The sequence below is a fragment of the Medicago truncatula genome, chromosome 7 (genome assembly GCF_003473485.1).
Source record: "Medicago truncatula cultivar Jemalong A17 chromosome 7, MtrunA17r5.0-ANR, whole genome shotgun sequence".
NCBI classification, from domain to species: Eukaryota; Viridiplantae; Streptophyta; class Magnoliopsida; order Fabales; family Fabaceae; genus Medicago; species Medicago truncatula.
This window is the reverse complement of record NC_053048.1, coordinates 46,740,197-46,763,754: the sequence shown is the minus strand read 5'-3', so window position 1 is coordinate 46,763,754 and position 23,558 is coordinate 46,740,197. Positions and strand designations below refer to the sequence as shown.

The 23,558-nt window shown below is 34.6% G+C and overlaps 1 protein-coding gene across 2 annotated transcripts; it reads right to left on the bottom strand.

The window, feature by feature from the left end:
• Positions 1 to 3,460: 3,460 nt before the first annotated feature.
• Positions 3,461 to 20,753, bottom strand: LOC11440470 (CLIP-associated protein). 2 transcript variants are annotated; one of them, XM_003625421.4, is made up of 21 exons: positions 20,184 to 20,753; positions 18,646 to 18,801; positions 18,481 to 18,543; positions 17,733 to 17,801; positions 17,392 to 17,557; positions 16,455 to 16,616; positions 13,908 to 14,005; positions 13,527 to 13,601; positions 13,381 to 13,449; positions 13,210 to 13,295; positions 13,022 to 13,139; positions 12,056 to 12,154; positions 11,614 to 11,971; positions 9,653 to 11,466; positions 8,920 to 9,021; positions 7,639 to 7,743; positions 7,400 to 7,474; positions 7,247 to 7,315; positions 7,062 to 7,130; positions 5,746 to 5,847; positions 3,461 to 3,943 (listed from the first exon to the last, which is right to left on the bottom strand). In XM_003625421.4, the coding sequence occupies exons 1-21, from the start codon at positions 20,514 to 20,516 to the stop codon at positions 3,782 to 3,784; spliced, it is 4,350 nt and encodes a 1,449-aa protein (XP_003625469.2). In that variant the 5' UTR covers positions 20,517 to 20,753; the 3' UTR covers positions 3,461 to 3,781. The 2 variants fall into 2 exon arrangements, with proteins under 2 accessions (XP_003625469.2, XP_024626476.1); XM_024770708.2 differs by having other exon boundaries at positions 16,455 to 16,613.
• Between the last annotated feature and the right edge of the window lie 2,805 nt (positions 20,754 to 23,558).

Genomic DNA, 23,558 nt, shown 5'->3' with positions numbered 1-23,558 from the left:
GTACACAATTGTATCAAATTTACTAGAGTAGAACCTAGAAAATGTGGTTTCTAAATGAATGTACATCGAGACACGATAATAAAGTGTTGTACCGCGTATCGAAACACAAAATTAATTAATGGTTTTTTTGTGTGTCTTTTGTAGTAATGGTAATCGTGCTCCTGTTAATAATCATATCAATGATCAATTGATCATGCTTCTGCTAATGGTCACCCTTAGCAATAGCATACCGTGGAGAGTCAAGCTGAAGGTTATCGACATTAAAAGTAGAGAAGAAAGAATCATGGAATATATTTTGTCACATGAAAAAACTATGGGTTGATTTATTGATTTAATTGTTTTAAATACATGCACTTGCTTGCTATGACATTTTTTTAGATTGAGTGGAATGAGAATGTGGTAATATTCTTGTTTGACAGCTTTTGAAAAAATAGCAATGTGGCGATTTTCCATCACTGTTGATGGGAATTTTAGACTAGAGTTGTTCATTACTAAAAAAATATCTTATGTTCTGTACTTTTGAACACTTTTGGCACAATTTTTTTATTTTCTTTTACAAATGTCATTTAATTGTTTTTAAACAGCACAAATTGTTCGGAGTTACACTTCAAAAGGAGTTTTGAAATGGTTTCCGGATTAAAAGTGAACTTTTCTAAAACCAAATAATGTGGTTTAAATTTGGATAAATCTTCTGTATTGGTGGCATCTAACTTCCTGCGTTGCAATGTGGATAAAGTGCCATTTGGCTTTTAAGAAGAAAATTGTTTTTCTGACATCAAATAATTCATAATAACTCATGGAAATGACGTTTTTGTCTCCAACGGTAGTTAATTACTACTGGTTTTGTTCGACGGTAGTTAAAAATTGCTTAAGAAGATACTTTCTTGGTGGAATCAGGCCCGGCCCTTAGCAAGCACAAGGTGAACTACGGTACCGTGCCTCAATCTTAGGAGTTTCAAAATATATTTTTTGAATATAGCACCAAAAAGTATTAGGTATATATAATAAAATATAAAAAATCAATAGACATCTTGTAATAGTTTAGTAGTAAAATAGAATGCATTTGAGTATTTGGTCTTGAGGTTCCATCACGAGCATTTGTGTGAATTTGAGTCGAATATAAAAGTCTCAATTACATACACAACTACTAGACCATTACAATTTAACATGCATTTCAGAGTTATCTATGAATATAGAAAACTGCTAAATATCTTGAATTTTTTGTCTTCTATTTCCATTAACAACACAAATTAAATCTGTTAAATAATTAGTATTTTTTTTTCTATTGTTTTAAGTTTAATCACGCATGTTAGTACTAATTTGCTACTATTTTTTTCGATATTAGTACTACTTTGTCACTATTTAGATAGCAAAGACACTTTTTTTTAAGCAACAACAACCAATATACTTAAGATCCATTTTACACTAAACAAAGTGATGATTCTTTTTAAGTTTTTGGCGTTTCTTTTTATTATGAACTCAATTTTTAATATTAAAACAATTACTGGTTAGTGAAGTTTAACACAAGTTAATTAGTTCCTCTCATATACAAACTTACTTTTACTTTAATATTAAAACAATTACTGGTTAGTGAAGTTTAACACAAGTTAATTAGTTCCTCCCATGTACAAACTTACTTTTACTTAATAAAAATGACTATCTTATTTTTTCATAGGGGCCAATTTTTATTATTTGAACATGGCCTCCATTTTTATCGGAACGCCCTGGTTGGAATGGAAGACATTTATCTATAGGAGGAAGTGTTAATGAATTCAGTATTGAGTACTTTACCGCTATTTTTCTTCTCTTAGTATAAGGCTTCAATTCAAAGAAGATCTTAAATGATATTTCTCAAATTTAAAAAGATTTTTGTGGGTAGGAGGGGCTGAAAGTAAGAAGATTAATTGGGCAAACGACAAATGGGAGTGGAAGGAAAGTATTATGTTATGTAGCAGAGTTTTTAACACCTGTGGAAGCAATATTTGGTGGAATAGTAGCCCTCTCACTTGTCTTCAAAGCGTATGAGAACGAATGTGGTAATAGAGGAGTTGGTGCAATATTTGTTTTCATCACAATAGCAAATGGAGTAGTTTGAACCTGCTGGTTTTTGTTTTGATATATGGAATTATAAAAATTTGATTTTGCTCGAAGGTGTTGTTACAGATTTCTATGACTACAAATCAAATTCATACCCAGGCTTTTTTTTTTGAGGGAAAATTCATGCTAAGGCTAGTAGGTTGATCAATCCATTAATTTGCTTTAAAGATTCTTTTTGGTAATTCTATTACGGGATTAAGTAGCCTTTGTACTCTAATAAATTTGCTTATTAAAAAACACTTTCAAAAAGTACAAAATTTGTAGTTTTTCTGTGTACACCCAAACTCATGTTGGGAGGTGAAAACGTTTTTCCTAAAATTTTGCTTGGTTTTGGCATCATCCTAAGGGTCAATGCTTCCAGTGCAATTCAAATCCAGTTGGTTCCTCTTTATAGGTGGATGAAGGTCAATTGTATGGTTGAGTATGTTCTCAACGAGATGAATGCGGAGGTTTATACAGAGTTTTGTGAGATTTGGCATGGGCTTAGTGTGTGGTGTGAAGTTTCAAATCCGCGGCAACTAAAAAAATCGCGTCGCAATGCACTTTTTGGTCATGGAACAAGAAGCAGAGAATTTGCTTCACTCCAGACATGCGTTAACTCCTTCCCACCACTAACCAAACAGACACTTAATGTGGCCAACTTGAGGAGTTTTCCGAAGGTAGAACCTAACTCAAAATCCATCGATTATTATTATTAAGTTTAGCGAGATTTCACCCTAAGCCTTCAATGTTCAATTACAGAAGACATTTTTAGACCACTTTAATATATCTTGTGCACTGAAAAACACCCCTCAAGAAATCATCTGCTTTTAATAACTTGGGTTTTAAAAGCATGTTAATGGGGTCGCTCACGAGTTAACTCAGGTAGCCCCATATAGCTCCCACAGCTCCCACATATATGAATATATGATGATATACCATTGTGTATTTTGCATATTGTAGCTAATAAAATGCAATGATTTGCTCCTTAAAAAAAGTACCTTGGGTATTAGCCCCCTTTTTTTTTGGGTATTAGCTCCTTTATTGCACACAATCATATGAATGGAGTATTAGACGGTTTGATTCTATTTTTACTTTTTTAAAATAAAAAGTCATTTAATGTACTCTTTTTTTAGGGAATGTAATAGTTTTCTAGTTTTTTAAGATTTTTTTGTGACGGCCGAGATTTGAACCCCAGACCTTGCATATATTATTCATTGTCCATAACGGTCGAAGTAAAAAAAAAAGTCACTAATGAATTAGGAGACGATTTCCTTTCTCGTTAGCTCACACATACACATGCATACCCCAAAAAACCCAAATGTTCGCTGTTGGAGGAAATCAAATTTACAGCTGGAAGAAAAGCTTTTGGAAACAACCAAAGTATTCAAATAACTGAACCAATGCGGCTTTCTTTTTAAACCATTAAATACAATCAATAATGTTTCTCAATGTAGATTACAAATTTCACTGTATTTCACCACAAGCACTCACCAAATTCCAACAAATATTTTGTCAAAAAAACACCCAACAAACATTGACAGGCAAAAAGGAAAGGAAAAAAAAAAGCTATATATATAGAACAAAGGTGAAGAAGGAAAGAATTGGAACCCAATTCTAAAATTCTTTCACGGTAATATACAAAATGCACAGCAACGAAGATGACAACACCCAAAACACAAATTTTCTTTACATAATGAACCTGCTAATCATGAACGATATCAATTGCTTTGCCTGTCCTGGCTTGTGAGATTCGATTCGCATAAATTGTGACCAGCTTCAACTGTGTGCTGTTAAGGCCTTGCAAATATGGCAAGAATGCTTTCCCAAGCATGATATAAATATCCACGAGACAGAAAACAACAGTCTGCAACCATCCACCATTTAAATAAAATGAGCAACGAAACAGACCAGATATCAAGAGAACAAAGGACATGTACATAAAAACAAACTAACAATTAGTAACGATAAAAATATTACTCTAATCCTCATTAAAAGAATAGAACCAGACATATTTAAGCCATTCAGATTTATCACTTTCTTTTGATATGAATATTCAATTATATCTCATTATTTTGTCATCGGGTGCAATGCAAATTCAGATGCTTAGCTCAAATCACCAGCACCAAAATACAATGAGTTCAATACATGGAAAGCATTAGGTCCCGAAAATAATTTTGTTCAAATGAGGGGATGGAATAGAATAATCCCTCAATTTAAGAATGGAAGGGAATGATCATCAATTTCTATTAATGCAATTCATATGGCAAATTATACTGGAATAACGTACAAACAAGTTTGTTTATAGGAAGGACAGCCCAGGAATGAAGGGTCAACTTCTTTGTTAAGAATCGAAAGATGTAAGCAAATAGTAGGGTACTGAGGTAACAAATAACTAAGGTAACAAGGTTAGTCATTACTTTTTTTTTTTTTTTTTTTACCATGGTTAGTCATTACTTGAAAAAACATTATTGGAACGTCCAGTTAAATTTGTTTTAATCATAGGTCATGACATGAGGGAAAAATCGGACAGCAGTGGCAGGAACACTTCTTTTTAAACATCAAATGATAATATGATATTAAATATAACCAAAAAATTGTTGCAAGGATGTGGGGACCAAGACCCCTACTTGTTCCCCCTAAACTCGCCCATTACAAGTTTTCACAATATCATATTTTTCCTTGCAGTGTGCTTCCCATGGGATGATTGGGCCAGCGATGACCTTTTCGGACAGCAGTGGCAGGAACACTTCTTTTTAACATCAAATGATAATATGATATTAAATATAACCAAAAAATTGTTGCAAGGATGTGGGGACCAAGACCCCTACTTGTTCCCCCTAAACTCTCCCATTACAAGTTTTCACAATATCGTATTTTTCCTTGCAGTGTGCTTCCCATGGGATGATTGGGCCAGCGATGACTTTTCAGAGACAGCGGTGGAAGATGGAGATGGAGTGAGGTCTACAAATTGACTTTGTATTGGGTGGGGCATTCATCATCATCATCATCATCATCATCATCATCATCATCATCATCATTATTATTATTATTATTATTATTATTATTAAAAAGGCTAGATTGTATTGGAAGGTATACAAATTGCCAGTGCCTCATTTAAGAACCATTTTACATCTAATCTACCTCAATACTAGCACTCTACGACAAGGCTAGACTAAGGCAAGACTGTACCGTATTTGTGACAATATGTGCTACCCAACCTTCATCCCTTGTATGCATTCCTTTCTAATCCTATCTTGTTTTGTGTGAGTAGGTATGACAACTTAACTACCCATTCTCACATCCCCAACATTGAGTTTTAGTTTCTTATTGAATATTTTTTGTCCAGCACTTAATTTCATACGACATTTTTGGATGATGAATGTTGAGTTCATATAAAAGTAAGTTCTGTTCAATAATCAAAGATGTTTCAATTAGTGACACCTTAGTCTTATTGACCAAAATGATTTCTCATCAATATTTGGAACAGATGACTATTTTAAGGTACCAAATACGTTTAAGTAGGTACCAGATAACCAGAGAGGTCTCAAACATCTGATTTTTGGTTGGCAAATAAATTGGATATACACATATACACACATCACGTTGTTCTTTGACAGTTACGAAATTATAACCAAAAATTTCAAAAAATGTAAGAGACCCAAGTACCTTGCGAACATCTGCACTCTGGTTTCCAAAAGCTTCAAAAAGAGAAGGTAGAAACGAGGGTAACTGAGCCATCAGTTCCTCCTGAGAGAGCCTGCCCACAAGCTGAAGAAAGGAATAATATGATGTTATTTGTCACACATGTTTAGAAAGCATAACTAATTAATCCGTTCATTAAAATGGATTCCTTTTTAAGAAGAATGGTATGTAATACATGTATCACATGATACAGATATGGAGATATAGTGAATTCTCATGATAGCCTGGCCTAGAATACATAAAACATATTCATAAAACAAAAAAACAGAGTTTTAGCTTGAAAATGACTTTAGGAAAAAGACTTAATCGAAGGAGGATACAACAGTTTGCTGGTTAGATTGAAGCTTCAAGTCCAATTTAAGGATCATTCACTGGTTTATGCTATTTTTTTGTACAAAGAATTAAAACCGTTGTATTCATATAATGTAGTAGCCAATTAACATAGGATATAAAATAAATAAGAAAAGCAAGACACCTCCACGATATGTTTTACAAGTATCACCAGCCAGGGGTGGGCAAAAAGAACAACAAACTGAACCGAACCGCTGAACCGAACCGAACTGAAATTAACCGAACCATTAAAGTGGTTTGCGAACCGAACCAGTAATTTAATAATGGTTATTGAACCATAACTGAACCATTTTGAACCGAAATAAACCGAACCAAACCATTAGAAAAGAACAAACTTCGTAGTTTAATAATGAAATTTTATTTTCCCTTTCATCATGCATTGTAATTGGAATTTATTAATGTTTTTGTTGATATTCCTAAAATACAACTAGTAAAACCACAAGAAATTAATAACCGGTGTGATTTAATTTTTAAAAAGGCTTAATGCATTTGGTCATAGTTTAATATAATTAATAAAAAGTCTCACTAACTTTTTGAGAGGATAAAATTTCTTAACACCCGCCGCACAATTCAAATTTATGAAAAGAACAAAAAAACAATTTGGTTTGCAAAAGGATAAGAAAATACACTTTAGATCAAAATATTACTTTAGGTTCGGTTTTGTTCGGTCTGTAGACAATAAAACGGTTAACCGAACCATAACTTTGGTTCGGTTCCTTGCAAAACTCAAACGATTCGGTTCAGTTTTTCAAACCGTTGGATCGGTTCGGTTCGGTTTTCTTCAAAAATCGAACCATGCCCACCCCTATCACCAGCACATTGGTATAGCATATGGGCACAAAGTAACACCCCGCCTCATTTAGAAATATATAAAAAATCATTGACACGCATTTCCAAAATAGTAAAAAGGTTGTTCAAGAGATAATTACCTTTGTTAAGCAATTAATGCAAGTGACAAGCGTTTTCTCATCATCGGTAACCAGTAGGGGGACAATAACCTGAAACAGTTTAAAACATTGAGCATTAGATTTTAACAAAGAGAATCCCATTTTCTTTTCTCAAACATTTTACAGGGAATGAGGTTGCTACACAGACAAAAATCACAAATACGTACACTTAAACATCTGAATGGATCAGACTGAGATAAAACAATGGTCAGGCAGTGCTCTGCTTCATTTGAAACCTGAATAAGGGATGGAAGAAACTGAGACTACGAAAAGAAAGGAAAAATAGAAAAGACCAACTAGAACAGGACAACTTTGGCTACCTTAGGAACGATATCTTTTGTAACATGAAGCAGCTTCTCAATTACAATCTCAACTGAATTCTCCAGGGCATCTTTCTGTTAACAATAAAAGTAAAAAATAAATAAATAATCTGCACAACTAATTACTGTATTTTTTTACCATATTATTGAAATCCCAAAAATGTCTTATACATAGGGAGAAAGATACAGTGGAAGGTACTGATATGAGTGGTCTGAAAAAATGGCTTAAGAGTACGAACCTGGTTTTTGAGCATTTCCACTATCAACGAAAGAGTGAGCTCTCTGACTGAGGAATCGGAATCATCCAGCACCTCAAGCACAACTGTCAAAATCTGATTGAAGTACTGCAAGTACACCATGAAACAACCATTACTTAAGCGCAAAAAAATCCAAATATGCTGTGCATTGCTGTCAACTAAATCAGACATATTGTTCTTATACAAACATAACTTGTCTATTTTATAAATCAATTGATTGATTGCACATGAACAATCAGTATAAACTCAAAAACATTGATACTTGTGCTAAATGTGAAGGGTGTGCTTAATCCCATATTGCCTAGAGATACTTCGGGCTTATGAGGCTTAAGAAGCCCACACTTTCCAATCGAACCGGCCAATCGAACCTACGTAGGAACTCGTTCCTATCCTGACTACATTGATCACCACATTATCTCCATGATTCTTGCTTTTTCTTGGTCATGCACAATTTTTATCGCTTCTGCAACTCAAAAAGCCATGGACCAATTTGTCTCAACCTCAAGTTGTCCCAGATAAAGTTTGACCCTATCCTAAATGTAGTCTGGCTTTAACTCTCCCAGATTCAATCTGGCCTCAGCAATCCCATATGCAATTTGACATTGACTACTCCAAAATAATAATGAAAAAAACTGTGATCTATACCAGCTTCTATGAATTATGCCAAAAATGATTTCTGCTACCTAATAATAAGGTATGCTGTATGATTTATTTATACCTCAAATGCACGTCAAGCTCAATTTAAATTTTTGTTTTTGTAAAAATACTGACTTTCTTTGTGATTTCAAAGTCTCCCATGTTCTTTTTGGTTAAACAAAAAATCAAACAGCACTTCCAATTGATGATCATACAAGCCATCTTGTCGAGTTGTCCTTCGAGCAATGTATTGTCATCTCTCAAATGTCTCCAACTTCGTTATTTAATCAGGATCTTAGGATAACGAATCCAGTACCAGAATATATAAAGGTTAGCCCTTAGTCTTTTGTGTTTAAACATAAATCATAATTCAAAGTCATTATTTTCTTTCTTCCCTCTGTAAAAAACCCTATAATATTATCAGAGATAGGAAGACAAGAAGAATTACTTGATACCAACTATCCAATAATAAACATTAGTAACACAATAAAATGCCACATTTGAATAATGGAGTTTGATGGACATTTACTTTATCATACCAAAACAGTGTATTTGGAAATAGGAATAATAGCTAAACAACATGGGGACAAGAAGAAAGAGAGACACTCAATATCAAATAAAGCATACCTTGGTCCAAACAGACTGGTCATTTGTTGTAGAAGCTTCAAATAACTGTTGAAGTGCAGTCTGTTTACTTGAAACAGAGCTACCGTCATCAGCATTGCATATCTACACAAAATAACTATATCTTTTGAGTTGTGATGCCAAATAGTATAATATATAACTACTATAATAAACCTAAAAAATGATCAGCTAGATAAAAATGATTCCACAAGCAGACATTTGTTTTTACAGCTCATTATCAAGGTTTTGGGAAGGGTGAGCATACAAAAGATACAAGGAAAGGTTTAATAGCCAATGACTTTAGGGGTTTCTGTTTTTGTCAAGGACAGATGAAAAGGAAAACGGAATTAGGGATCATTAGAGCGGTTGGTTGTCTAGTTAGAGGGGTTAATTACGGTACTGATTCATTAGTTAGAGGGGTTAGTTACGGTACTGATTCATTTATACTTTTTTGGATTGAGTAAACAGGGCCATGAGGAATTGAGGATAAACCATTCACCTATTATCAGTACTCAGCAAATTGTTTAGTTCCTTTGATTTTTTGATCAATTTTCCTTTTTTCTTGAGCTGATGATTCTTTTTCTTCCTACTTTGTTTGCTACAATATGTTTTTCATGGAGAATGGCTTATTTCCCTCCTATTCCTCTCACCCACTCTTTATCTCTCTTACAGAATCTTTTGTTTCGATTAATAAAATTAGAAAACCAACTTGTTCCTCCACAGTCGCATAACTCACCATATGAAGAATTTGAGGAATGCTGGGCCCAGTGTCTGCCATGGAATTGATCTTTACAGCTTCGGTTGAGTGGTGATTAAGTTCCAATGCGGAAGGAAGTTCTTTGTCATGTGCATAGCCTTCACCAACATTTAAACGCTCTAATGAGATCAGACCGTTAACATCTAGACGAGGAGTTGAAAGACCCTCGAAATTCATGCTACTGTCCACTTGTCCAAGTTGGCTAGATTGAGAGCCAAAATTTTGACCCATTGGATTGACTGAATATGCAAGATCTTTGGGTTTTGAACCAGGACTGTCACAATTAGAATCAGTCTCAAGATTATGGTTATGACTATGATTATGATCCTCACATTCAACAGAAGCTGCTGGACCAAGACTCGATTTCAAAAGAGTTGAATCCTGAGAGCTCCACTTCCTGCCACCATCACTATCTAGGGAACCAGCCGAATATCTTCCAAGGTAATGAGCTTTCCTAGAGAAACCAACATACCCATCTTCAGATGACGTTCCTACAACATCAGATGGATCATAGGAAGACTTGGAACGTTGCCGCTCTTTCTTGTTCTGTAGATAGTTTACTAGGTCTACTTCAATGCGAGGGGTGTACTGTTTTAGGGCTCGTCTCAAAGAATTTTGCTCTTCCACTGACAAACTCAGAATGAAATTAAGAACTGCGGTCGAATCAAAGTGATTGTACACTGAAATAATGCATGTAATAGCTGCTTCTTTAAGCTTTGTATTCTTGTCATGAACCAAAGGGGTTAACTTAGCAAGCCACAATTTTAATATGCCAATATTAGCAGCACCTTCTGCATTCATTGCATGTTTGTTAAAGGATTTGATTGCAAATTCAATCACGGCCAATTTAGCCTTTGGAGACCTTTGCTCATCTAGTGAACGTAACAGTGCAGGTAAGAGAGAATCGACACTGTACGTTTTGCTAACAACTTCCAATGTTGTTGAACATGGCTGTCTAACAACCTCTTTAGGATCAATTAACCGGGAAAAGACGTGTGGTAATATTCTTTCCATGTATCCCTCAAAAGGCTTTCGACATGCTGGAACTATATCTGCTAGTGTTGAAAGAGCAGCCTGTGCAACTTTATGGTGAGGATCATCCAAGTGCTGGAAAAACAACTTCATTACCTTCTCAAAATTCTGAACAACTTCTAGAGTTCCCTTTGGACCTTGCTGCAACAACGAGTGAAGATAGTTAAAGGCAGCAACCCTAGAAGACCAGTCAGAACCTGACCTAAGTCCTTCACTCAAAGCTTCATGAAGAGATGCTGGTCCATCCGAATAACTTGAAATTTCTCCAAGAGATAGCTGGTTATCATCAAAACTCCTCCTCCTGCCAGCAGACATACGTCCAGTTGCATTCTTTCTCACTAGTGGCCTCTGAAAATTAGGCACATAACTATTATGTGATTCCCTAAAGTTTCCTTCTCTATAAGGGGCATCCAAATACTGCTTATCAGTGTTGTGGTTTATAAATCGCCTAGCCTCCCTGATGTCACTATTGTCATCAGCAGAACTCCTTTCTTGTAATCTTTCAGAAGCCCTTCTAGTTGAATATGAGGATAATGATGGTAAAGGCTCAATTTCAACATTACTATGATATGATGACTTGGCAGAATCTTTGGTAGCTTGAATTTGAGTGATTATGTCGGACAAGCCCAGACCCCCATTTCGGTTACTACCTTTATAGACACCATAAGCAGTAGGTTCTGTTGTTGAAGAGCTTGTCAAATGATTGGATGCAGAGGCAGCAGCTGGAAAAGGCGGATCACGAGACGATGGAGGGTCAACTTCTGCACTAGGGGCAATAAGAGAAAAATTTAGCCGCTCATGAAGAGTTTACAAAAGAAACACACCACTACCACCAACCATGAAATAGTTTAAAATCCTGAAAATTGAGTATAAAATAAAAATATTTAACAACTAAACTTATTTAGTACCTAGATCCAAACTTGATGACCGGAGAGACGATCCATTATGCTTATCAGACATATTCAAGCCTCTAAGCATGCTTTCAATAGCAGTGACCTTCTGTTTGCTTGCATGCAACACACTTTCCAAACTACGTTCTGTACCCTTACCAAGTGACTTTGCCTGTGAAAGAAGTACACCAGAAGAGACAGATGTCCCCGATGATAAACTTGAACTTCTATCCATTGCAACAATTGCAGATGTTCCATAACCAGGTGGATTAGACGAAGCAGAGGCTTGAATGGATAATGACGTCAGTGCACCTCTATCACGAATGGAAGGTGAAGCATGTCGCCTGTGTATTCCTCCATCCTCTTCATTTATTAACTGCAATTAAAATTCACTTTAAAATATGACTGGCACAGCACAAAGTGAAGGAAGAAAAACACCCTCAAGAACATAAGTGCATACCCGTTGGATAACAGGGTCAAAGGATGAAAGTAGGCGACGAGAACGCTCTGGCCAAGTTTTTGCGAACATTCTGTAGCACATCCTTGCAGTAGATCGTACCTATAAATTTTCACACAGTAACCATTTTCATGCACATATACTTTGGCAACAATAATGTGGTTCGTATGAACAATCCCATGTCAATGAATATTGTTCATACTGCATGACAATATCTCAAAATCTTTCCAAACCAACATTATATGATGAAACAGAATAAAAAATAATCACATCATTTGAATGCTCTTTTACGTAGAAGAATAAAAAAATTCAAATAATGTGTTCCAAATGATAAAATCTATAGATTTGGGAAGAAAAAAAAAGATTTTATGTCTCCGACCCTGATTTTCTTAAGGGACATGATGCAGGAGAGTAGTGAGCTTCTTACAATACAATTTCCTTTTGGATGCTTATTTTCTCTCTTATGTTCATGTTGGAAAAGTAAAACTGATCTTTAATCATTGCATTTCTGCAAGTGCAGTACACATGCATACACGCACAAAGAGTATTGAACAGATCCCTTTTCTTTGGTTGGACATAACAGACGCGTCACTTTTGCACAAATTTTATTGATGCAAATTTTCAGAATTAATTATCCTTTGCCGTACACCGACAATATCGAGACATAAAGCCAAACGATAAACCAATTAGCATATGATTTTTTACAATTTCAGTATCACCAATGGAATTTACAATTTACAACATTAGACATTTAATGGGAATGGCTATGTTCCTAAAGTAAAGAGCAAACAAGAGAAACATTGTCACTTCCCACAACTGCAAATGCAACACACCAACCAAAGTTATGTAAATTATTTTGCATAGCTCAGAAAGAAGAGCAACCTAATGAAAAAGCTAGTCAGATTTACAACTTCAATGCACAAAACATATATTTACTAAATGTCAAATAACCTGAACCTATAACTCTACCTCGCTCATTGCATCTGAAACACAACACTTTATCATATCCTCATATAACTCAGCTGAACGATGTATTTCTGGTGCATCTGGCCAATGTTCTAGGACCAAAAGAGCATACTCACAACACCTACAGTACAGATGGAGTTGTAAAAACCAAAAAATTCTCAAGTCACTTTTCAATAGTTGACAATCCATACCTTGCACGAAGCACTGCATTGCGGTCATTTTTAGCACAATCAGCTATACGGGGAAGCACACGAGCAACCTTGCAGTTGCGCAGCATCTGGAAAGGTAAACGATGAAGGTGAAAATGGAACACGTAAAAGGCATAAAAAGATGCGGATAATTACATCAGCAGATTACATTACCGTTTTTATGCAGTTATCTGCAGACTCTGCAATTACAAGCACAGTAATCACAACCAGCTTGAAAAGGACCTGATTATCAGATCAAGAATTAATAATTTTGAAAGTATCACATTCATGACAGTCCAAAGATAACTGGTTGAACTTACTGGTATAAACATTTCAGCATATGCTTCAAAATCACCCAAGAGTTCCTTTGACAAAAAGCATAATAAATGGCAAGCCTATAATACACAAGAAAAGAACAAACCAAAATTAGTTTGGTATTAGTACTAAATATAACATGAACCTCACCTATGACAAAGTCAATGAATAGATGAAATTTTCACTTTAAGATGATAAACAAAGCAGGATTGCTTCGAGTAATCAAGCCTTCAACAGAGAACATTCACAAACCTCAGTTTTGAAAGAGAGAAGGATGAACAGGCAATCAAATTTTCACATTGGCAAAGTACAATTATCTTTCACTAACAAATAAAAACACTTGCATTAAATAATGACAGTATAGTACAATAAAAATGTTGGTGCACCTGCTTTACAATGCTAGATCTTCTGTCTGACAATTGTGTGCTTAAAGGTCCGCCAAGTTGCTTCAGGAGTCCACGAAAACATGGATAATCAGCAGCGCCTGACAAGGAGAGTATTAAGAAGATTCAGCAATCATTACACAGACACAAAAATAAAAATAACTGTATTACACAAAAATAGCTCAGTTAAAATTACAATAATGTACAGCTATTTTTCCTTAAATATTGACAAAAAATTAATTAAAAAAATAGATATGAACAAAGAAGATAATTCAAAATACATAACAGACTCAATGAAATGTCGGCTCGGAACTCTGATCAATTTATATTAAAAAATGAAACTAAAGTTTAAGGCCCTAAATAAGCCCACATCCCCCAGTTTTATAGAACTGGGATCCTAATACTCTCCTCTTCAAATGAAACAAAAGTTTACTCTTATCCCTCGACAGTGGTAGTTTTTGGTCCTAGACCCTGTTTAGATAAACAATTTAATTAACTGCTTCTAGCATAAGCGTATAACATATAAGTGCTGCAGTATAAGCTATTTATATAACAAGATAAAATAAAGTCAAATAATTATCATATAAGCTATAAGCTGTTCCATAAGCTAAATTGGAGAGCTTGTGGAAATAAGATGAAACCAGCTTATGGACATGTCATAACATGTTCCATAAGCTCTCTCAAGCAGTCTAACAAGGGCCTGTTTGGATTGGTTCATTTGAGCTTATATACAGGGATAAGTTTTGTGAGACTGTTTGAGAGAACTTGTAAAATGAGCTTATGCATGTTCATTAGCTGTTTTCAGCTTATTTTCATTAGTTCTCTAAGATAGTTTATGAAAACAGTTTATAGCTTATACAAAAACAATTTAACCTTATTTTACTTTTTGCTGAGGAAATATCTTATACATAAGTGCTTATGCTATAAGCTGCAAATAAGTTGTTATCCAAACAGGGTCTAAGTGTTTATGTAAGTAGATAAGTTTGAATAAGTAAATCCAAACAAGCTTATTGGGGAATTAAGCTAATGAGTCATACCATGAAGTTATGGGAAAGGGTGATCGAAAGAAGACTAAGAAAGGAGACCCGAGTTACGGATAACCAATTTGGTTTTATGCCTGGGAGGTCGACTGTGGAAGCAATCTACTTACTTCGACGCGTGATGGAGCGATATCGGACAGATAAAAAAGACTTGCACTTAGTTTTCATTGATTTGGAAAAGGCGTATGATAGAGTACCGAGAGAGATTTTGTGGAAAGCCCTGGAGAAGAAAGGGGTTAGGATTGCCTATATTAGGGCTATCAAGGATATGTATGAGGGAGCTTCGACTAGTGTGAGGATGCAGGATGGGACTACGGAAGATTTTCCCATAACAATAGGATTGCACCAAGGGTCAACCCTAAGTCCTTATCTTTTCACTTTAGTTTTGGATGTATTGACGGAACACATCCAAGAGTTAGCACCGAGATGTATGCTTTTTGCAGATGATGTAGTCTTGGTGGGTGAGTCGAGGGAGGAAGTGAACGGGAGGCTAGAGACCTGGAGGCAAATCTTAGAAGCATATGGATTCCGCTTGAGTAGAAGCAAGACGGAGTATATGGAATGTAACTTCAGCGGAAGGAGAAGTAGGTCTACCTTGGAGGTGAAAGTTGGAGATCATATCATATCCCATGTTACACGGTTTAAATATCTTGGGTCATTCGTACAAAATGACGGAGAAATAGAAGTAGATGCAAGCCATCGTATTCAAGCTGGGTGGTTGGTTGAAATGGAGAAGAGCCTCAGATGTTTTGTGCGATAAGAAAGTACCACTTAAGTTGAAAGGAAAGTTCTATCGGACAGCAGTCAGACCGGCGTTGTTGTATGGTACGGAGTGTTAGGCGATTAAGAGTCAACATGAGAATCAAGTAAGTGTAGCAGAGATGAGATGAGGATGCTGCGTTGGATGAGTGGTAAGACTAGACAGGATAGGATTAGGAATGACACCATTAGAGAGAGAGTGAGGGTAGCACCTATAGTAGAAAAGTTGGTAGAAAATAGGCTTAGATGATTTGGGCATGTAGAGAGAAGACCCATAGATGTCGTGGTAAGAAGAGTAGATCAAATGGAGGAGTCAAGTTAAAAGAGGTAGAGGAAGACCTAGGAAAACTATTAGAGAAACCATTAGAAAGGATTTAGAGGTCAATGACTTGGATCCAAATTTGGTGTATGATAGAACACTATGGCGTCATTTGATCCATGTAGCCGACCCCACTTAGTGGGATAAGGCTTGGTTGTTGTTGTTGTTATTGTTCTATAATTGTTTATGACATAGTTTCATTGATGAAGGTGTTGAATCAACATCACCATAAAAACCCAAAATCAAATTCATAAAACGTCACGATAAACACTCTTCAATCCAGTTCTTCAAGTCAGATATTCTACAGCAGTAACTGTTATCCCTCTTAAGATCCTCAAAACGGGAACAGGTTCTTAAAATTGTATTATAAGCATATGAAGATCAGTAGTCAGTACACAATCCTGAACTGAAAAGGAATTTCAAAACACCAACCTCCTAGAACAAGACCTTCAATTCTCTGCATAGCAGCAATACGAACGGACCAGTCTTTTTCAGGCACAAGGATAGATGCAATCTTCTCGATTTCCCTGACTAACTCCTTATCCGAGTATATCTTGATAGGGTCTACAGGTTTCTCCGTGACATCACCTTCTGCTGCGCATGATTTAATAAACAAATGTGAAGTTAAATAATTCATTAATTAAAGCATCAACTTCCCAGCTAAGAAGGGAAGGATAAGTGTTGAACTATGCAAAGAATTTGCATGCAATGTGAAAATTTTTTGTTTGCAAATTTACAACTAGGAATGTTACTTATCTCTTTCGAAGTTCCAGTACCAAAATAATCTCAGATTTTACTTTTAACACATTCTGCTTTTACATCTCATGTAAACCTTTTCAGTGAAATGCAGAAGAAAATATCCACCATTCGACGACTAAAAGTAGGAAGATCCCAGAGCAAAAATTAATTAAAGCTCAAGGTAGAATCCCAATTACGATGTAGGCATAACTTGTGGAGTTACCCAAGGATGCATGTTGGCTACAGTATCTCTAAGTTCCAAAAACAGATTGATGCAAAAAAACAAAAGGAAAATCAACACAGCTAGTGCCAATTGAATATGAAAACTTCAATGATAAGATAGAAAGTAGAATAAACCGCTATAAATTCAAACCCTAAAATAGAAAAATGGGATCTGTAGAACAAACACGCCACTCTCCACATTCACCGCACTATTAAACAAACATGTCACTGTCATGCAGCTATCTCAAATGAACAACTTTTTTATTTAAGGTAAAGCAAATATACTATTATAAAACCTGTAAACGAGGGAAATTATGCATAAGGTAAACCCATGATGCATGTATAAAATTGCATCAATACTAAATTAATATAGAAATGTTTGAGATCCAAGAATTGAAAATATTCTAACCTCCAAAAAGAGAGGCCTCCCTTGAAGAACTTTTGGCCTTTGGACTACTTTTCTTGGGGTTAACATTTGAAGTCTTAATTTCCCCAGTAATATAACCACTTGGAATACCATCTGAAGAGCGAACTTTTGGTTGAATCCCTTCTAGCCTGGCATTAATATCTTTCACCTGAAACCATCATGATATAATGAGAAATAACTAATAAACTCTCACAGTAGCTGATAGTAAAATGTAAAACGACCTTCAAAGATCGATATCCATGAGTTTAAAATTTTAAATGTGTGTATGTTTGCAGATATTTATAACAAAACAATCAGGAAATCAATTCTTTTTAGATATATACCATAGATGAAGGAAGATTGTAGCGGTGAAGTTCATCACGAAATTGAGGTCCGGCTTGTGTATACATTTCCTGTAAAAGAGATTGTCAAAGAAATGCACTAACAATAACATTCACTGTAGTTTAAATATCCACAATTGCTAGCCTCAGGTGTATAAGTATAAACAGATCAATAAATCAACATATTGCATCATATGATATCAATTACCAATGCATTAAATAAAATATGATAAACATAATCTAGTTATTTATAATATGCACAAGCAAATACATTCCATTAATAAACAAGTTCAAACTTTCAAAACAATAAAACAGCACCAAATCAATTCGTAAAATTAAAGCCATGAAATTCACAGCCAACAGGCCTTGAAAAATAAATTTTATATAAAACCGGCTTTGAGATTATAGTATAATAGTATAACCATAAATCACAACATAGCATAGTTCTAAGATTCAACCACGTCCTCCATTATACCCACTTCAACTTTTTTGTTCTTCAATAACTATGCCATTTGTTATTTTTAAACCTAAAAGAAAAATGCAATATTAGCAATTCTTTTTTGTTTTCAGCCAAGACTAAGATAATTAATAGCCAACATTTCTATTAATTTAATGTTGACGTAATTTTATACATGCATCATGGGTTTATCTTATGGCATAACCCTTTTTCAATAGCCAACATGAACTCAATAATGTCATTTTCACCTAATCCTTAAGTTAAAATATACAATAACAACAAAATAAGCCATACCTCAATGCATAAAATAGCTGCTTCCCTAACAGCAAGATTTGGGTCACTCAGCAACTGCAAAACCTGACAATAGATCGTGTGTTGAAATGAGTTAGTATCAGATCCTAAAACAATTTAACTGTACGAAGAAGGGTGCCGCTTATTTGTAATTTGTAAAGTCAATACAGGAGGAAGGATAGCCCGTTGAAGTGGAAGTTCGGTAGCTGAAAATAGATTAATTGCAGATGTTACAGTTCGCGTGAACTCCTCTCTGACTCTCCAGCTTTTGTGTGCCCAAGCAGAGGATCCTGCTCTTTCAACAATTATTGTAGGAGAAGAAACCTGCAAACAACCATAATATTTCAAAATGCGAGCAAAACAGAACATAAACTCCAGAATACACATGAAACATTATGCATTTTACTGTTCGCGAGAGACACAGAATGGCAGCATAAAAGAAACACCCAACCTACCATAAGGTCGTACAGATAAATAAATCCTACTTTGACCGATTGGCCATGTCAAACTCCATTCATTTGGTGATAAATTACAAGCTTATGACAATATCTACATTATACAATATAAATCAAGCTGGTCTATAAGACATAGAAAATCTACCTTCCAGCTTAACTTGATAACCATAGGCCATTCTAGAAATGATGATTTGCCCAGAAACAGTCACTCTATAGCTACATATATTTAACAAGACAAAGATACCAAACTTAATCATCTCACATTTGTTCATTATAGGGCACTACAATGTTTACTTTGGCTGGGTTTTTGCTTTCCTGGGAGTATCATATTCCTGATCCTGTATTTTTTTACTATATATTCAACTGAAGGTTTGTTGTTTTCATAGTTTGTAGGACGGTACAAGGTCTTATAGTATGGTATGCGGGATACAAACTCACCTATACATTTGCTGTTAAAATTATTATTCAATCATTTTGGTTAGTTGGCTCTATAGTTGAACCAGATTATTGTAACTACTGTACTACCTTATATGCGAAAAGTATTTAATGTCAATTATATATTAGTTTAATTCATATGCACAAACCTCCCCGTGCTTTGCACAGGTGTTAAAACTAGTTTTTTGTTAACATAAAAGAGTGCATAGCCATAGGTTTCAGTAGGTAATAGATATAAAATTAAGACTATAAAAATTGAAATCCCGCATGCATTTTCTTCTCCAAAAGCTACTTGCAGATTTCAGAAGCACCTACACTTCTGATAGAAGGCGTATCTGCCACGTGTCAATCTGATGCATGCCTACACATGTGGTTACTTTCAATTATGTCGTTTTTTCAAATCTATTACCAGAGTCGACTTGTGGGTATCGTGTCTGTGTGTTTGTGCTTCATGGCTTGCAGACATTTATTTGTGCTTCATGGCTTGCAGACATTTATTTGTGTTAAATATTAATAATTATTCCATTAGAGTTGAAAGACGCAAAGACGATTCTGGAATAGAACTTTTTAATTCATGCAATTAAAGACCTTACAATACTAATTAAACAACCGAAAACTACTGATAACCAATAAATTAAAACAATCAATGAAGAGTAAAACCTTCATGCAAATACTCTAACAAATTTTACTGCATTAGAAACTTTCATTACACTCAACTTATGAATAACAATTTTCCACCGTAACTACCATCTAAACTTCAAATTCGATTAAAATTAAAATCAAATTAGGTTAATAAAGTAAGAGTGAAAGTGAAACCTCCATCAGCGTTAGAAGTAGTCGTCGCGCAGCGTCACGAACAGGTTGTTTAGCATCACCGAGACGATCAACGACGGCGGGAAGAAGAGCGTTGAAGTGAAGTTTGAAATGCTCGCCGGAGAGAACGGCGGCGGAAGCGAGAGACTGAAGTGCACCTTGAGAGACACGGAAATTGTTATCCTTCAAGAGATCGATGCAAGAATCAACAAGCGAAGTAACTTCAGAAGATGAAAGACTCTTTCTAGAAGCTTCTAGAAGATGGTAGAGACGCTCCACACCAGCCATCCTTTCCTTTGTGTCTTTGGCGCGTGTGAGTTCCAACGCTTCCTCCATTTGGATCTGCTTCAGATCTAATAATCACTTCGGGAAGTTAAGCGCAGTTGAAGAGAGGAAGTGAATTGAATTTGGAAGCGCGTTTGAGAATCGATTATTAAGTGATTAATTTAGCGGAGAAGTTGAATTGAAGAAGAGAAAGAGAGAGTGAGAGAGGGGGTAGATTGATGGAGAAAGAAGATATGAATAGAAGTTGAAGTTGAAGTTGAAAATGAAATTGAAAGAAAATTAACAGTGTTATTGTTGAGGGTGTGGTTGTTGAAAATTTAACCATACTTATACTTCAAATTTACGCTTTATACCACTGTTCTTCACGTTGATGTTTGCTTTACGTTGTTTATTGCATTGGTAACAAAATTGTCAAAACAATATTTTGATTACTTTTTTGAAAATACCCCGCTTCATAAATTGTAGTTTTAAAAACGCATCTATTTCAAAATTAAATTAATCTGTTTTTTTGTAAGAAAAAAATTTCTGTTTGGTAGCAAGCAAGAAATAGTTTTACGGGAATGAAAATGATATGTCATGTTTGATTGGTTAATCAAAGCATTGATCCGTGTTTTTCATTAAATTAGGAATAAAAGTTTTTTTTTGTTTGCAAAAACAACCCATCAGTTTGGTACACTTTCACAAAGATGTCATTTGTGGTGTATGACATTACAATTGTACTTCTTAGAGTATATTTCCACCGAGGATTTCATAAAGAAAAAAAATGAAAGATTTATTTATTTTTTCTAAGTCAAAGAAGCTATGAAATGTTTTTTTAAAAATATTATAAGATTATTTATCATATTATTATTAACATTTTATTTATTTAACCCTTTAAAATAATTCCTTTCAAAACAGGGATGAAGTTAAAAATTAAGTTTATTGGAGGGACCATGTTTATAGTAAAGAAAATTTATTAAGTCTATCTTCATTTTATATGTTTTTAAATTTGAATTAAAAAAATATATATTATTATTGTCAAATTCTTTAAAAAATTATAAGAATTAACGAACCATCTTTTCAATTCTAAACAAACGCATGTACACCACAAATATGATTTAAAGCACAAATAATTCCTGTGGTCTTATAGCAGCGTGTAAATTAGACATAATAATGGTCCCATGCATGATACTCTACATTGCATTATTCACATTTTCATCACGTAATGATGGTTAAGACTCCACATTAAAACATATTTGAAGTCCCACTTCCACCGGACAAAAACTTAAAAGTTGTTTGTTCACATGTCTTTCAAGAACATTATTTATATTAGGTTTGTTAAATGAATTTTGAGAAGTGATAAGCTTTGACATTAGTTGATAGAAACTGCCACAAGTAGAGCAAATAGAGGCTAACCTTCATGACAGAGCCTAATCAACAACCCATATTAGACAAAGTTCAAAAAATTATTACAAAATATCTTTTTTTATGAAAAACTGTTGTCCACTTCCATTTTTGTCTCAACACGTCAGTCGTTAGGTTTTATATATTGTTTGATGTTTGATTAATTTCATCAATTAAGCCAATGAAGTAGCTTGGATGATGATGCAAGTCCTGTGAAGTCTTGTCTTGGGTACCTTAAGTTGTAGGGTATACCAATGCTGGCCTACAACCCCTTTGGGGCACTCCCTAAAATATGAAAGAAAAATTAATCTACCATGAAACCAATTCCTCAAGTAAAAGACCTATATAGTTGAAAAGTTACGTCCAAGAAACCCATACGCTTCAAATAGTGTTAAAAAACTGTTGTCCAATCCAACTCTGCCTAATCGTATATACTTACTTCAAATAATGTATTATGTTGCATGAGAGATCGAATAAAAGAGACTTATAAATCGTTGGTTAATTAGTTCGGCAATGATTTAAATAAATAATGCAAGAAAAAAAACCGTTGAAGCAACTAAAGTTCAAACGGTTCAATCCGATTGCGGTTCAATTGAGATCAAACCAACCGACAATTTACCTGGGTCAATCAGATTCTTAAAACATTGCACCGAATTTATTAGCAATCATGCAATTCACTTGTTTTGAATGAGAACAAAATTTTATGTACATACACAAAAAAATTAAGAAAAACTAAAAAAAATGCTACAACGGAAGTTATGTATTTGCTCCATTGTTGCTTTATATGATCCATGATTGTGTCCGTTGCCTTTGCCGCAATTAGATTTAACAAAAAAACATCTATGAAATATGTTAATGTAGAGCCAAATGCATGAACATAAATAATTCGTTGAAACAGGGACAACTATTGCTACTGAACAATGCAACTCTAATCTAGAACAATTCTTCAGGAATTCCATAATAAGATGTTCCTGCTCTGTTCAATGTCTCTATTCTCATGGGTGGAATGTCTTTCATCTTCATATGACCATGACTACATTATACATAAGCTACTTTATTATTCCACAGTGCAGGCCAGAAAACGCAGCATCTCCAGTTGGGGTGAGATTTGGGTCCTTAAATTTCTCTTATCATTTAGTTTACATCACATGAGATCATTTCCTCGTAGATGCATTTTATTTTATTTTTAAGGGTGCATTTTATTTTATTTTTAAGGGTTAAACAAGAAAGTTAAGACTTAAACATTCTATTTCGAACAAAAAAAAAAAAGACTTAAACATTCAATAATTCAACTATTTAAATGTCTAAGTCGGTCTCGTGTGTATACATCCTGTTTTTTTTTTTTATAATTTTTTAATATTAATATTTACTAAATAAGCACTCACTTCCTCCAACCCAACGCCTCACACAAAATTTATTAATTGAGTTTCACAAATTATTGTATTTCATCAATATTTATTTATTTAAAAACAATTTATTGAGTCAGTTCTAAAAAAAAGGAAAAGAGAGATAGTCATTCTACAAACATCATTTCCTAAAAGCACCGAAAGTTTTAGCTTAACAATAAAAATGTCTATTTTCCTTTAAAAAAATGCCTATTTAACTTGATATTAAATAGACGAAACATCTATTCATTGTGATTGCTCTAAAAATAATTTATGTTCTTAACATTAATTTTGCAAGAAAGAGCTTTAAAATTTACTACGTACC